The 16,394-nt window shown below is 47.2% G+C and overlaps 4 protein-coding genes across 4 annotated transcripts; 1 reads left to right on the top strand and 3 right to left on the bottom strand.

Moving 5' to 3' along the window:
- Positions 1-126: 126 nt before the first annotated feature.
- Positions 127-4,769, top strand: PEX2_068850 (GMC family oxidoreductase; the record flags this gene model as incomplete). Its single annotated transcript, XM_016744156.1, has 9 exons — positions 127-695; positions 756-1,022; positions 1,084-1,113; positions 1,240-1,741; positions 1,798-1,869; positions 1,933-2,416; positions 2,918-3,217; positions 3,283-4,494; positions 4,555-4,769. 9 exons carry the CDS (start codon positions 127-129, stop codon positions 4,767-4,769), a joined length of 3,651 nt encoding a protein of 1,216 aa, XP_016599869.1.
- Positions 4,770-7,076: 2,307 nt separating this feature from the next.
- On the bottom strand, positions 7,077-11,231 carry PEX2_068860 (LipA and NB-ARC domain protein; the record flags this gene model as incomplete). The annotated part of the gene is made up of 8 exons (XM_016744157.1): positions 7,077-8,576; positions 8,625-8,936; positions 8,994-9,056; positions 9,105-9,348; positions 9,405-9,469; positions 10,138-10,423; positions 10,480-10,776; positions 10,831-11,231. The coding sequence occupies 8 exons, from the start codon at positions 11,229-11,231 to the stop codon at positions 7,077-7,079; spliced, it is 3,168 nt and encodes a 1,055-aa protein (XP_016599870.1).
- Positions 11,232-11,703: 472 nt separating this feature from the next.
- abnA (putative extracellular endo-1,5-alpha-L-arabinase) lies at positions 11,704-12,847 on the bottom strand (the record flags this gene model as incomplete). The annotated part of the gene is made up of 4 exons (XM_016744158.1): positions 11,704-11,839; positions 11,898-11,983; positions 12,039-12,515; positions 12,584-12,847. The coding sequence occupies 4 exons, from the start codon at positions 12,845-12,847 to the stop codon at positions 11,704-11,706; spliced, it is 963 nt and encodes a 320-aa protein (XP_016599871.1).
- Positions 12,848-13,331: 484 nt separating this feature from the next.
- On the bottom strand, positions 13,332-15,775 carry PEX2_068880 (transcription factor domain-containing protein; the record flags this gene model as incomplete). The annotated part of the gene is made up of 4 exons (XM_016744159.1): positions 13,332-14,645; positions 14,699-15,416; positions 15,498-15,638; positions 15,693-15,775. 4 exons carry the CDS (start codon positions 15,773-15,775, stop codon positions 13,332-13,334), a joined length of 2,256 nt encoding a protein of 751 aa, XP_016599872.1.
- Between the last annotated feature and the right edge of the window lie 619 nt (positions 15,776-16,394).

Here is a 16,394-nt window from a genome sequence, read left to right on the forward strand (position 1 = left end):
CTCTGCAAAGCCAACTTGGAAGTTGTTGCCCCGCTTCTCAGCCGCACCTGCATATAATCCTCAGCTCCGGGTGAATTTGGGGGTCTCCAACACCCCCGAAACGAGTGCACACGTTACATCTGGATAATGGAAGCCATTGGGGCAGCTTCTGCCATCCTCGCAATTGCAACAGCCGGGGTACAATGCTCCGTAAAGCTCGTAACTTTTGCAGGACAGGTCAAGACAGCGCCGGAACAGATTACCATGGTTGCTGAAGATGTGTCATTGAATGCGAGTATTCTACAGCAACTGGGCGAATTGTCGAAGGAGAACGTCGAAAATGAACATCCGGTATCAGACGGCAATGTCAGCAACACTACCAACAACAATGTGAAACCAGTTCCCGATACCAAGGCGACAATATCAAAACAGAGTGTCTTCAACACTACTGGCCTAGAAACAGTTCTGAAGCTAGCGAAAAAATGCGAAGAGATCTTCAAGTCCCTGGACCAGTCCTTAGGCAAAGCCAGTAGACAATTGCATGCGAACTCCCGCATATCGGGCAAGGTCAAACTGAGTCGCGCAGAGATGTTCAAATGGCCGTTCCTACTCCCGGGAATGGATACGATGCGGAACGAGCTCAGGAATGTCAAGGGGACTTTGATGTTGATGCTCCAGGTCGCTATGCTGGCGTATTCGAGACGGATGATGGGGGGGTGAGTCACTCCTATTCTCTCCTTGGAAATAATTCGGAGGTCTATTGCTAATATCAACAGATACGGTGAAAATATTCAACGCACCACGGGGATTGTTGCCTACTCCAGGGAGGATCAGGAGTTCCTGGTTCGGGCTATTATCGCAGCCCAGAAAGCCCAATTGGGTAGTTTTGGAAATCAAACTTCAGAAGCTCCCAATATTGGATCAGTTAGGGAACAGCCATTGGAAATAGAGCGATCCAGGTTTCGCCAGGTTTCGGAGCCCTCTAAGCACGGCTCGTTCACCATGGATCATGGACTAAATGGCACAGCGGCGACTGCTGAAGAGTAAGTGGATCTTGTCGATTATAGATTCCCTTGACAAAAAAACAAAATTAACGTGGAGCAGGGAATCTGATAATATCGATGAGCCATCCAGGTACGTGCTCCTAGAGGTTCGTCAAAACAGAGTACTCATTCTAAGCAAGTGAAAGTCGACGGAGTTCCACCCCAAACGGCGATTCCCGCGAAAGGCAAGATCATATCTAACGGATTGATATATTAGAGATATTCTAAGCCTTCTCCCTTCTAGACAACCATCAGGCTCTCAGTCACAGATATTTTCCTCGCCGCCATCGCGCATATTCAGCATCAGTCTCTTGTCTCCGAGGGCGTCCATCACAAACTATCAAATTCATGTCACATACGATGCCCGGAGCATCAAACTCCCGGATTCCACGGTTGAATCTCAGCTCGAAGAGTGGAAGGTATCTTTTGACACGACCGTGCTAGATCAGTTAGCTGTTCTAGATACCAATGAATATGAAGCGCTAGATGCCGTGATGAATCGCAGTGAACAGACGCTCGAGTGGATTCAGTTCGGCGATTACCGTACCATCATTCAAGGCATTGAACATGTCAAGGCTAGGACGCTTACTATAATCATGAGCGGGGTGCCGCACCCAACTCCAAAGGAAGAGAAGAAGTACGAGCCAGAGGAAAAAAAGCGAGATGAAAAAAAGCGAGAGGAAAGCAAGCGAGAGGAAAGCAAATCCATGTGGATCAAGGTATGGGGAAACGAGCTCTGCCCAGTGTTTCGACAGCTAACAAAACTCAAAACTAGGTTCATCGAAAGTATCTACTTCCGGATTCATTGATAGCATATGGCCTATACTGGGATTGGGATTGGGACGAAGTAAGAAAACCCCCCTTTGGGTGCTGCCACTTTGTGGTTTCAACACTGACTCCCACTCGAAAGCATGATCCCAACTACATCATCATCCAGGAATGGATCACTGACGATTTGCAAGAAGAGTTATTTGATCATACCAGACGGTTGCGGGACAGTAGAATTGCAACACAGGTCTCGTCCAATATGGCTGAGTTGAAGGTCAACGACCGAAACAAAGACAGATTGTATCTTATTCGCGAAAAGCCTGCAACACGACGCAGCAGCAATTTCATGTCAAAGATCAGACAAAGTATACCCCTTATCAACAGACCAAAGCAAGAACAGGAGGGCATGGAGCAGACTCCAGATGACGAGGCTAATGCCGAAATGAAGGATGAGGAATTCCGACAGCGACTTCACAGCGAGTTCGGGTACACCAAGGAGCAGGTCGAGACTATGCTTAATGGGAAGCCAGTGGATAAGAAGAAGGAGGAGAAGAGGGAGGAGAAGAGGGAGGAGAAGAGAACAGGAAGTGAAGATGATGACATCTTGTCAGAGAGCGATGTGCAAGGTATTATTGATGCTCTACTAACCAGATATACTATATAGCCTTCCAAGGCTGAATATACATACCCTCTGCAGGCCACATTCCCGATCGGGCAATCAATAACTCTTGTTCCTTTATTAGGGGAGAATATGATGCATCTAGTGCTTCACCTCACTTCTCAAGGTTAGTTTCGTATTATTTGCGTTCGTCCTTAGTGTCTACTTTTCGCATTCTACATTTTTTTGCATGTTGCACGTGGAGAATGAAGCCAACATTCCAAATACCTGCCAGGCAACCTCCACGTTACTAGTGGAGGGTTGAGTACGAGTAAATCTGTTAGATTCTTGTTGGATTCCTGAATACCGCTTAAACCTTATACATACTTGGTAATCTGTTTACGTTGTAGAAAGAAACTCCATGGCTCCTCTCCGCACGGAAGTATCCCTTCCCTCTTATCACTCGCGTCTCTTTTTGAGACAACCACAATGCGTCTCTCAATCATTGGGTGTGTAATTATTTGCCTAGCGGTGAATGCGAAGAACCAAAATGGCTCACCTTCATATGATTTTGTTGTTGTTGGCGGGGGCACGAGCGGATTGGTCGTTGCTAATAGACTTTCAGAGATGGGAGGTTTCACGGTGGCAGTGATCGAAACTGGTGATTCAGTCCTCAATAATGTTAACGTCTCTGCTGTGACAGGCTACGGTCGGGCATTTGGCACGGAGATTGACTGGGCCTACCAAACCGAAGAACAAACATATGCAGGAGGATCGAAGCAGATTATCCGTGCTGGAAAGGCCATTGGCGGTACAAGCACTATAAACGGTAATTTGACCACCTAATCTTGGACGTTCGGTGGAATATGCCTATGCTGACCTGGTTTCACATAGGGATGTCATACACTCGAGCGCAAAAAGTTCAAATTGATGCCTGGGAACGAGTCGGAAACAAGGGGTGGAACTGGGACAACCTTTTCACATACTATAAGAAATCAGAGCAGTTCCAGATTCCCACACCAAAACAAATTGCTCGTGGAGCAGATTATTACATCGCCTATCATGGGGAACAAGGCCCGCTCAAAGTCGGATGGCCTCAAGAAATGACAAACGGCAGTGTGTTACCTACGGTCGATGAGACTTTCCAGCAACTGGGTCTTCCCTTTAATAGGGATTGCAATGGTGGTAGCATGGTGGGGCTTACGGTCCATCCCAATACCGTCGATCGCCAGGCCAATGTTCGCCACGATGCAGCCAGAGCTTACTATTGGCCCTACGCAGCTCGTTCTAATCTCAAGATTATATCAAACAGCCACGCGAATAAGATCATATGGGCAAGCAATCCCAGTGAGGCCGTTGCTATTGGGGTTGAAATTACCGGAGTCAACGGAGTTGAGACGATATATGCTTCGAAGGAGGTAATTCTGTCGGCTGGGTCCCTCGGAACGCCTATCCTTCTGGAGATGTCTGGGATCGGAAATCCCGATATTCTCCGTCGCTTTGACATTCCTGTCCAAGTGAATATTTCCACTGTTGGTGAGAACTTGCAGGACCAGACCAACGCTGGGCTCTCTTATGAAGGGAACGAATTCTGGTTTGGTTCACCGACCATTTCCGCTTTACCATCAGCTAGTCACATATTCGGTGACAATGTTCATGCTGTTGCATCTCTTGTCAATTCAACCCTCGCGGAATACGCAAAAAATGTCTCAGAAAATTCCAACGGTGCAGTCGAAGAAGCCAATCTCCTGGCTGCTTTTCAACTTCAGCATGATCTCATATTCAAATCACAAGTTCCGTATGCGGAGATTGTTTTGCTTCCCATCGGACACTCATTTTCCAGCGAATACTGGCCTCTTCTTCCTTTCTCGAGGGGGAGTGTTCACATAAACTCAACAGACGGCTCTCAACCTCCTGCTATCAACCCCAATTACTTTATGTTTGGACAGGATCTGAAAGCCCATGCCGATGTGGCTCAATATATCCGCAAGGCATTCAGTACCGCCCCCCTGAGCAACCTTGTGGGAGAAGAATTAGCACCAGGAAAGAACAATGTTCCAGAAAATGCGTCGGACTCAATATGGGAGGGCTGGGTGAAGTCAACATGTCAGTATTGTTTCTTCACATCAAGTTCAGAGCTGGAGAAGTTGTACTGACCCCCTTTAGATAGATCGAACTTCCACCCAGTTGGCACTGCCAGCATGCTGCCTCGGGATAAGGGTGGCGTTGTCAGCCCCGAGCTCAGGGTTTACGGCACTAAAAACGTTCGAGTGGTTGACGCTTCTGTTTTGCCCTTCCAACTTTGTGGCCACTTGACCAGCACTCTTTATGCCGTGGCCGAGAGAGTGTCTGACATGATTAAGACGCGATATGTATTTTAGGTGGATTTTTATGCGCAAGATCAGATGTACAATCCTATTAGCATAACATAGGCAAGGAGGGGGAGACTTTTTGAGAAGTACAACAGAGCTCTATATACCCGACCACAACCATCAACTCTATCTACATCAGGGATATTCACTAGGCCAGATTACCACCGTGTGGTAGGGTTCTGTTTGAATAGCCCAATGTTATGCTATTAATCTGATAACTAACAGAGACCGTCCATTGTCGACATGTAGGCTCCGTCACAATTGAAGTGGGGAGTACTTTTGTTGAAGTAGGCTGTTTGGAATCAAACTAGCCGGAGCTATTTCCCTAATCCATCTCCATATCTGGTCTGATACTCGCCTTGCGCTGCACACTGGAAGGGGCTAAATATTACTTCCAATACATTAGCTGCTTCGCTGGAGTGCTTAGTGTAAACCGGAGACTCCGGTATGATAACCGTTTTGGTCTCATACTAGGGTATTTTTGGTGTCCCTAAGAATCCTTGTCTTTAGTTTGCCTATTTTGGGAGCGGAGATACATAGAACATGGAATTTTTGGGCACGAAAGAAATATCAATGGCGTGCTTGAATCCTTGGTTTTCTCAAGTCTCTCTGGGACTACAACAAGCAATACCAAGCCCACTAGGTCCTACCAGGCTTGGAGGGTATTGGCTCTTGCAGTATGCAAGTGGACGGATGCAGACTCCGTTATCTGATCCGGCCCCCATTGCACTGTACTTCGGCTACTCCGATTGGTAAATTTATCCATTTTACAAGGCACTAGTTACAATACAATATGTACGATATATTAGACAGAAATTGTTTTGGAGAATCACACCTTTCATCTAACTGAAAACTTTGGCTTAATTCCATTGGATGCAGCGTAACCTAATCCTAATCCATAATAAATGTATTGCAGCGCCGGGAAGTCAATTAGGATTAAGCTTTCAGAATTCTGCGAAAGTGAGTAGGACGGCGCCTTTTTATTTTTTAAATGGGACCGAGCCCGAAGCTAGTCTCCTCGGGATTTGTTCCGAGTCTGAACTGACACGAGATTTACTATTTTTTGCTGTTGAAGTAATAGGTGGGGAATACTGCATGTAACTAGAGATAAAGAAGGAATACATGTGTATAATGGAAATGACAAAAGGGTTCAAAGTCTACAATCCAGAAATGTAGACTTGCAAGTGACAAGAATGATCGGCCGCGTTTGCAGCCTTGTGATGTCTTTTGAGATGGTCTTTTTATATCTCTTTTGAGGTGTCTTTTTGGTTAGTCTTTTTGGATATCTTTTTAGCTGGTGTTTTGAGATGAATGTGAAGGCGGTAAAAAAAAGCATACTTTGTGCAAGCGACTTTTCTATGTATAACCTGGGAAACCTGACGGGGGAGCAAAAAGGGCGAGAGTTTAAGTATAAAGGCTGCCTCATTATGAAGGTCTCAATTTATGCCTCAGGCAACACAAACCTTATACTCGCCTGACGTCACGATCACCAGTAGACTACGGACTAGATCTAGATGGAGAACATCAATATGACCTCAGATGTGAGATTACAGTGAAGCAGTATACCAATTAAGATGCGTTCGATAAGCTCTGCGGGGACAAACCCACATTTAAAATGATGCGAATGCGGCAATGACGATAGCATTCTATGCTAAAGCGAATCATCATTGCAGGAAGCGCTAAGCATCATACAAAATGGGGAGTATATTGTAATAGATTCTCGATCGGAAAGATTCGGTGAATCCCTATAAGAAGGCGGTTCATCTTTGGTCTTGCTTCCTCTACAGCAACTTTCTCTACAGATCTTCCTCTACATTTTTTTACCAGTCACAACTCTCTTCACAATGGACAAACTCTCCGGTCTCGCTAACAAGCTTGGAGGCAACAAGGGCCAAGAATACATCGACAAGGGTAAGATTCAGTGTCTATACTCTCGTGCATTGGACTCCTAAGTTAACATTGTTTCCTCAAGGTATTCACGCTGTGGAGGACAAGGTCGGCGGTGGGAAGGGTGACCAGGCGAAGAAGTTCACCGATAACGGCCGTGAGCAGTTGGACAAGACTGGGTATGATTTCCCATAGGACCTTAACGGAGCGAACTAAGCGCTAATTCCATTCACAGAAAGAGCGTTTCCGACAAGTTCTCACACTAAATAGCTGATGATCGGGGCTGGCATACCGGGAAAGCATTATATCGAGAGACCTTCTGTGTGTGCAAATGATACCATTTCGCGGGTTAACATCTTATGTACCACAATTAATATGAGTGAATAATGAATATCCCATTGAAATGTAAATCAAATAACCATAAAACGTTTAATATCGCTGCAAGTTGGACAAAAACCCTCCTATTCCCGACCCCAGGCCTCGACGGGTGTACATGGTGTTCGCCCGACATAGTTGAAGTTGATTGTCGACACGTTGGCTCACCTTTGAGTCGCTCCCGCGCATATTCGCCACCAGGCGCTCATAATACTGCTGGGCGGGTTCGTATTCTCTGGCGTTGAAGTGTAAATTGCCCAGCAGCTCCAATGTGGCTACGGTTTCGGGGTTGTCTTTTCCTTTGCGATGTTCAACCCAGTTCAAATATCGTAACAACCAGGGGAATGCTTCCGCAGCACGATTGTTGGAGATTGTTTGAGCATTTTGCAGAGCGTACATCACGCCAATGTTGCCCACGATGTCCATAGTCAGTGGATGATCAGGTCCTAGGGTCTCTTCTGCACTGGCCAGAGCACGGCGCAGGGTCTCCGAGGCCTCTATACTCTGCTGTATAAAGCTTTGTGCTCGACCGTAGAGACAGAGAGCCCGAATTGTAGATGGGTGTCCATGGCCCAAGGCACTCTGAAGCTCTTCGTATATCTGCAACAACATCTCCACCGCTCGCTTTACATCTGGTTGAAAACGCAAAACGATTAGTGTGTTTGCGTCTCCAGATTGGTTGCTGACGATATATTCCAAAGTGTCCAACGCAGAGCCGAATACACGAATGTGGGTTTCTCCAACCAGACGCTTTAGGGTGTCTGTTAACTTTTCTGCAGTCATGACAGCATTTTGCCGGCGACCTAGCGCGTTATAGGTCATTCCTAGTCGGCGTCGAGTGCCACAGGTGTCCAAGTGGTCCTCGCCGATAGTCATTTGCTGGCGTGCCAACACGTTGGCGCAAACTGACTCAGCCTCTTGATATTTGCCTTGGTGACACAAGACTTCGGCGCTCAAACTTTCTGTCTTCATTGCCAGAGGATGCTTTGTGCCAAAGACCCGTTGGGCATTTTCGGACACCCAATGACACCATTCACCTGCCTTCTCTAAGTAGTTGGTCTCCAGTTCCACTTCGGCCAGGTTGTACGCGACTGATAGTGTACTGAAATGATCCGGACCAAGGGTGCGCAAATGCTCCTGAAAGATCTCATATTCGACGGTTCGGGCTTCGTCCCATCGAGCCCTATTCTTGAGTTCTGCGGAGCGAATAGATCGTGGGTCATTATCTAGAGCATTGAATATCACTCCTGTCACCCTTTGTGCCGCAGGAGATGGGCGAATCTGCCCCTGGTATGGCGTGCTACTATTAGAATGAAGGCGTGGTGGTATTGGCGGTGGAGATGATACGGTACTCGGAGGCACCGATTGTGGAACGAAGCCTTGCTCCGACAAAAGCGCCTGATCAACCAATTGTTTGATGTTTCCTTTTATCAAACGGTACATAGGACCCCGAGCGCCCACCTTGCACATCTGCGAGTGATCTGCGTCGAGCTTGAGTTGAGTTTCGCGTAATCCCGACAATCCAAGAACCGCAGACTCTTCATCAACCACAAGCTTTTCAAAGTCAGCGTGTCTTCAACGAGAAGGCTTTTTGGTGCTTACATGGCTGATAGATGCTGGCCCAATTCCCCCTATTTGCACCTCCTTCCCTTCGATAAAGCTAACAACATGATAATCTTCTAGCTGATGCCGGAACCGATCGGTCATTTGTCGAGTAAATAGCGAATTGTGTTCCAGGGAGTTTAGAAGGTCATTGCTAGCATGGCCTTTGGAGACAAAGCGGGCAACCCGGGCTGCGATTTTCCCCAGTTCGACAGCCTTCGCGCCACGATGAGGCGTCCCGAAGAAGACGAGACCAGAAGTTGCTGAACGAATAGAAGTGTATTTTGGATCTTCTTTAGCATTGAGAAGCGCCTATACCATATGAAACTGTGAGAAGCCGTAAAAGAAAGGTGGGATAGTATATCTGACCTGCTTGATCACTAAACCTCCCAAGCTATGTCCGATAAATATCACTTTCGGTGGGATAGAGCCCTAGGAAGCGTTTAGAGAATATTCCAAAGATTTCCGGTTGTGATTTACCATCTGAAGGCCGCGTTCCATATCCAATAAATTCAATAGTGTATTCGCGTGGTCCTTGATGCTTGCCGTGGACATGGTCTGTGGATGGGTGATATTTGAATTGTATCCGTAGACAAAGACGCGCGCATATGGAATGTCCTCGGCTAGGAAGTCTCTCGGCCAAAACTTGCCATTGCTATGTGTCCATGTCTGGATAGGATGATCATTTCGACCGCTTGGGTTCAGGCCATGAACGAAGACAATACTAAAGAACAGTTTAGAGAGAGGAATGTGAATATATCGGAAGCTTAGTATTCATACTCAACCTTGTGGGATTCAAGAGGAGAGAATACCTCCTGTAAGAAGGGAAACTCATACTCCGTATCCTAGACTTCATTAAGAGTCGTTCCTTGTCATAGTCATAGATAGATCTGGGCCTTACCATTCTCAATACTCAAGTGTTACCGCGAAAGGGATATTGAAATAGGAAAGAATCAATAGAATGGCCTCCGATTTTACAAACGACCATAATTTAAGAAGGGAGAGAGAGCGCGGGATGAAAGCGAACAACGCGAGGCTGACGGGCTGAACAGCTGACTACTCTATACTAGGTAGTGTGAATAGATACATACATAGTAAATTTAGGTGTAGCCAATCACATTAAAAGATAGCGTTCGGCAAAAATTACCTAAAATGTACGGTGCTTCGCGGCTTTCCCTCCATTGGTCGTGATAGAAGACGCTGTCAGCGGGGTTATCCGGCGCGATGCATCACAACTGGGCACACGCATGGTATTGGTGGAGGGTTTTGAGGCTTGGGAGACAGGCAACCAATCTTTCTCTTCTTACGCCCGGTGCTGATCTCTATCTCGCTCATCCCCCTCTTCTTTCAATACCAGGTTTTGTAAGCAAGGGGCATAAAACAGGGTTCCGCGCCACGCTCCGTGTGCAGTTCGCGATGCAACTACCAACCACAACAGCAAAACAAATCCACTTAAAGTCTTCAGATGTAAAGTTAGTAATAATAGAGAAGAAAATGGGAAAACAGAACATACGGTGCCGAGGGCTTTAAAGAACATGATGTCCATTTCAATACCCAATTCCATAGTGTTTGCGGCATACACCCCAAGCGGGAACGTGAATCCCCACCAGCCCATATTAAAAGGAAATGGAGAACTGTGTAAAACGGTAGCTAAGGCAAATACGAACCAAATCAAGCCGAAGCTCCACATGAGGAGGGATATGAAGACACCCAGGACATATGCCATCTGGCCCGCGATAGGGTCTAGAAAGTGGGAATCCTGCAACAGTACCCGTGCTACTTTCCCAATAGTAAGGATTCTGATAGCGCATTAGCTACTCCGTAGAGGCTGAAGAAAACCAGCGATACAACATACCCGAATCCACCAAAGCCGAGAGGCCCCAGGGGTAAGAAACAGCTCACAATCAGTTCCCGCGGTGGAAGCTTGTACAGCGCTAGTCGCTGGTAATAAATTACCAATACTGCAATGGCCAATGGAGTGCCCATACCCCAGAGAATGAACGAGGCGAGAAGTGTTCCTAGCGCATGTTGTTTGTTTGGTAAAATAGTAGCAACTTCTGCACCAGTACCTGCTGCCACAATAGTTGCTGCGATTGGCAACAATTGAAGCGCAGTAATCCGATCTAGGGAGGTAATATATCGCCGGGATATTCTGATTGGATATCAGTATCTTGAACATCGGTTTTCTATAGGACTTTCGACCGACAAAATGAAGGACAGGGACAGAGTCACAGAAGCCGCAGCGACCACGTCTATCATCCATAAAGCCCACGCAACTGTTTTGGCCCATTCGCCCCAGATTGGCACGCAAATGAACACCCACATCTCAATGAGTGTAGCAAAGCCCATCGGGATTGTCGCCAAGAAGAGCGAATTGGTTGGGTCTTGGATCATCACACTCCATATTTCGGGATATAAGGTGTATCGGAGGAAAGAAGCGATGAAAGCTAGAGCGAATAGCAGGATATTGAGTAGGAAGAAGACAATTGACAAGTAATAGAGCACTGGAGTATCGAAAGGGATTGATATCATCAACACCGAAACAATACCAGTGCCCATAGTCACCGCGAACCATCTGATGTTTCTATCAGCACAAACCGGGAACATTTAGATAGGGAAGACTATACGATGGGCTGAAATTCCGCACAATGCGCCTCCACCCTACGGTGTACTTCACCGGACCTTTCTCGCGGAGTGGTTTAGATGAATTAACCATAGGAAATGAAATTCATAAAATGTGGAGAATAGTCTTCAAAGGAAAAATGGACGCATTTTGTAGATCAACGCGGGCACTAACTAGTCGGCCGAGTGCGGAGGCCGCCGAGATAGGACAACCTTCATTACTATGAACTCCATCCACTCAACTTTAGAGCGAAAAATCAACGAATCATGCTCATCTAGTAAAAGTTTTCCACAATTTCACATCAATCACTCCGAAAAACACGTAATGAGTAGAAATCGGCATTTATTCTGCGCCCCCAGAGATGGAATGGAGATGGAATAGAAGAAGACAAAAAACAATGGCCTTTTGCTATGGTCTGCAGAAGGCACAAACAACTAGACGCCAACTCACTTCGGTTTAAACCACTGGCCACCCGCTTGAGAAATCGATCTTATTCCACCCAAAGAGTTTCTGGCCATCGGCATAGCCCACAGTGGTGTCAACATAGTGGTAGTAAAGCACTGGGCCGAGGGTAGGATCGGTAAATACTCCCCTAGAAAAATGTTAGGCCAATATTCAAGTTCGGATTGCGGTCCAATTTGAAAACTTACTGTCCACCAGGACCGTAGACTGTGCCGTGACTTTCTAGAACAACTGTGCCACCCCCGTTTGTACAAGCAGTACCCGTGGCATCAACCTTTGATAAAGAGTTAGAATGAGGGTCCAAAGCAGGAAAATATTGGGTAACGTACGAATCCGCTAGTAGGTGAGGTCGATCGGCAGACCTTGATTTTGTATTCTGCTCCACTGGCGGGACGAGATGTGTCATAGCCACAACAGATGCCGGCAGAGTAAAAGAGATAGTAGTAGCTTCCATACTTATACATATAGGCTCCCTCCACAGCATGTGTTCCAGAGGAGTCATACGCCAAATTGTAGGACGAAGATGCGACTTTAGTTGCATCCGAGTTCATTGGAGCCTGGTAGATATCGTGCCAGAAGGAGCCGAAATTCATATAGTAGGTACCTCCATCATTGAACAAATTGCCATCAATGGCATTGTATGCCTTGGAAGATGACGAGGAAATACCAGTTGTTCCATGGTCAGTCCAGGATCCCAACTCCATGGTTGCAGATGTGGCTAGTCCAAGGGCCGAATTCTGTGAACCAAACGTCGATACAGAGTAATAAACATAGTAAACACCATTCACAAGCTGCGCATCGGGGGCCTAAACATAGTCAGTACCGAGTATGTTCATCACTTCCGGACAAGCTTTGCGGAAAAGATCATGCTTACCCACAGGTCATCATTTCCAGCGAGATCAATAGAAGATCCACTGGGCAACACGGACCCAATAGCAGTCCATGGTCCATTGATAGATGAGGCACTCGCATAAGAGATCTTGTTGCCAGTAGAAAATCGGAAATAACGTTTGTCCGATGATCTTTGTATCAACGTTGGGTCGTGCACATTGCAGGCCCCTGAACAACTGCCAGGATTTGCATATCCGTGCACGAGGACTGCGAAAAGCGCTGGTTTGATGATATTACCAAAATGCATCGTGGGAGATGATTCGTATGTTGAACGAAGATCAATGGGCTACCATATTTATTTGTATACATTGGCGAAGGAGATGCAGGGGTCATTTGTGGGAATCCGGACTTTTACCCCATCGGGCATCTTCTGCAGCGACGGATGTTCTGATACAAGACATAAGGGAGGGGAAATGACCCAGCATTCTGAGGGTAAAAGCCTGAAACGGAGAGATCTTTCAGGAAAGGAATTTGTGGGAAATAGGCCGCTGACTGGTGGGAATTGCCAAAAGCTAGAAGCGCCACCATGCAACTGAAGGACGCCAAGCTCCGGGGGAATCTCAAGTCAACACAATAGGCGTTTTATCAATCGGATAAAAGGAAGTGCAAATACCCGCAAAAGTTATCGTAATATCGGGTGGAGCGATAGTTTTAACCGAGCTGAAGTCGCTCATCGTCTAAGTTAAAGGTTGGTCTATTGAATCGTTATGCATAATAAGGTCCACAAATATTCACAGTAAACCGGCCATAACTCGCGTCAAGGCCTCATCCTCGGCATGAAACGCGTCCAGCGCATTGGGCGACCGTGTGTCACCTCCAGGGGCCAACCCCACATCTTCTCCGGCGGTAATGTCCGAACCAGTTTGAGGGTCAAAGTAGAATCCACCTGCAATCTCAAAAAAGCTGCTCAAATCTTCGCACACATTGGATTCAGGTCCAGCAACTGTACCGGGTGACATTGGCCAGAAAGCGTTAGATGAGGGCTGCGGGGTGAGCGCCCCGGATATCCGATGAAGGCTGGGAGTGCAATGTGCAGCAGCAGACTCTGTTATGATTGATTCTGGCGTTGTATCCCAATTCCTGGAGGACACTCGGGATGTCTCTTTCTCTTTGGAATCTAGATGGCCTCGATGGGTAGATGATTGACCGGTTTCACTATCCCACCTGAGGTTCAATCGAATCCGTTTCAAACTGTGGAGGATCTTTTGCAATCTCCGAGAAGTACGCGCTCGTGTGGCCGAGCGACGAACCATGTCCACAGCCGTATAGAATTCAGGCCGGCAAACATGGCTGAAACGCGCCGGAGCATGTAAAACGGCCAAGAAGAGGGCAGCAAGGGCAGATAGAAGGAAATAGTTGAATGGCTCCGGTCGCTGGAAATATATATTTGAGACCCGGCTGAAATAGTCCAGCATATGAACGGTACTTTTGGCCGTTTCCACAGCAGTCGAGGCACCGGCCACATTGTCCGCTATCCGCTCATCACTGAGCAGATTTTGTCGATACACAAGAATTCGAAGCTGGTTTGCCTGTAGAGCAAGAAAGACCTGAAGCATTATAGTTTGATCAGTGTGCTCTGATCCGGTGGGAGAGCGCCAAGTTGGATCAAAGCGTAATTCATGCGGAATGGAATGGATCCATTGCTGAACTTGGGCGTCTAAATAAGCGCAACCATCTGAGGTGGCCGCCTGTGACCGGTTAGGCCATCCAACTACCAGGCCCCAGATCTTTGTGCTTAGCCGCGCATGGGAGATCAGGCAGGTCAGGTACGGAGTGGAGTGTCCCGGCTCGGGCAAGTTGGTATCGATATCGGAATCTTGAATGGAAAAGGGTAAACCTGTGCCAAAGGCACACTTGCGATCTAGCACATAGATGCACCAGAACAGTCGACTTGCCCATGTCCATTCCAACTCGCCCGGGAAAACCCCCCCTGTCTTTTGCCACGTCTCTTGACGATGGAGACCTAGCTCCGTACTCCCTCGAACTGCCATGTTAATTAAACGCCCGGCGATGACTTCATCATCACGGTAAGAGTGAAAAATCGACTACCGCGATTAGTCTCCTAGGTTATAACAGAACAGGGATTTGATATACACACCAACAGAGTCAGAATGAGAATTTCTTTCATGTCGACCTCGGCGATTTTCATTCGGCTCGCGAATCGATCCTCCACACTGTCAGCCAACTGGGCGGCACGCTCACTGCGACCATGTGATTCGACTAGTAGGGCGGTCGCCAAAAGAATCTTCAGCACCTGGACATCGCGCGCAGAGAACCAATCCTGATCCGAGGCTGTGTGCGTCGATAGCCCTGAAGAAGATCCAGTGGTTGAATCATGGGAGCGGTAGAACTCAAGCACATATGCCCGCACTCCGTCCAAGTCGACACAGGGGTACATCACACCGACTGTGTCTTCATAAACTTGGACTAATCGCAGGGTTTCATCCGGACCCAGGCTTCTCAAGGGATGCCTAAGAGGAGTATTTTCGCTTCTTTCTGACGGCGCAGGACTAGGAGCAGTTGACAGGTCAAGTTCCTCACCACAGTCGTCAATTGTGGCACAGTCCCCAGCTTGGTGGGATAAGGACCTTCGAGGCTGAGTGAGGCCAAACTCCGCGCTCGTTGGTCCGACATACGTCGGCGACTTGGGAGCATCTAGGATACGATGTAAGTTCCCTGGGGTGGGTAGAGCCGACGCATTAGAGGCTAAAGGAAGACGAGGAGATTCAAGCTCATGAACACGGGCGGAAAGGTTCCGCACTTCCCACCGCAGAGCTTCCAATTGCCTATCCACGGCTTGGAATTGAGTATGCGCTCTGGATGAAATCAGTGGAATGCCTCTTTGGTCAATAGACAATAATGACTGGGCAAGACTGAGACATCGGGAGGAGACCCACCTTTCATCCTTGAGGTCAGTCTCTTGAATCGATGCGGCAGAAGGGCGATGTGTAGCATAGACACAAGGAATTTGATCACGGGAACATCTCGCACAGGACAAACCACCACTACATTTCAGCTTGCGTCGTTTGCATTCATTGCTGGGGTGGTCAGTACCAAGCTGTAACAGAAGAAAGTCCGGGACCTTAACGTACCAAGCAACTTGGGTATATTTAGCTCTTTTTTTCCGCTGAGAAGAATCGTCCTCTCGTAAAGACCTCGGAGATTCGGAAATCATTGTACAGAGGAACTAAAATTGGTGATGGAAGGTGTCATAGGGAAGAGGTGGAAAGGAAGAAACCTCGGAACGCGGAAAGATAACCCGAGCTGTGCCGCTTTACGAAAGTGTATAGCGGCCAAGGCTTATATACCTGATTCATGCCTGATTTTAAGACCGCCTACGACACCGTCTATAACTTTATACCGTGTTTGGTAGATGAATCATTTTCTGCCATTCTAAAATCAAGCTGAGTTTAGGTACAAACCTGAAAAGTCAGGCATGCCCATCTTGGCCGCTATACAGGTTCGTACCCCGTCCGGCTTCGGAGGTGATAACTTTGATCTATATAGTTGTCGACGACTGAAAGTTTTGTAATGATAAAGGAAATTTCTATCGGCATTAAATGCTTTGAAATTCGTTTCTAGTTTCTAGCAGAATTCGGAGGGTTTTTTTTTTTTTTGGCTTTTCACTAGAGTCATGCACGCCAAGGTAAAAATATAGGTATATGCAAGAATAGTCGGCGGTTTATGCAGCCCTGTGATGTCTTTCTATTCTTAGATATTCCCTTTAAAGGTCCCCCTTTTTGGAGTCATAGCGTTGAATATACAGTGAAAAACGGCTTAAAATGTGCCAAACG

Source organism: Penicillium expansum (assembly GCF_000769745.1).
Source record: "Penicillium expansum strain MD-8 chromosome Unknown contig224, whole genome shotgun sequence".
Taxonomy (NCBI): domain Eukaryota; kingdom Fungi; phylum Ascomycota; class Eurotiomycetes; order Eurotiales; family Aspergillaceae; genus Penicillium; species Penicillium expansum.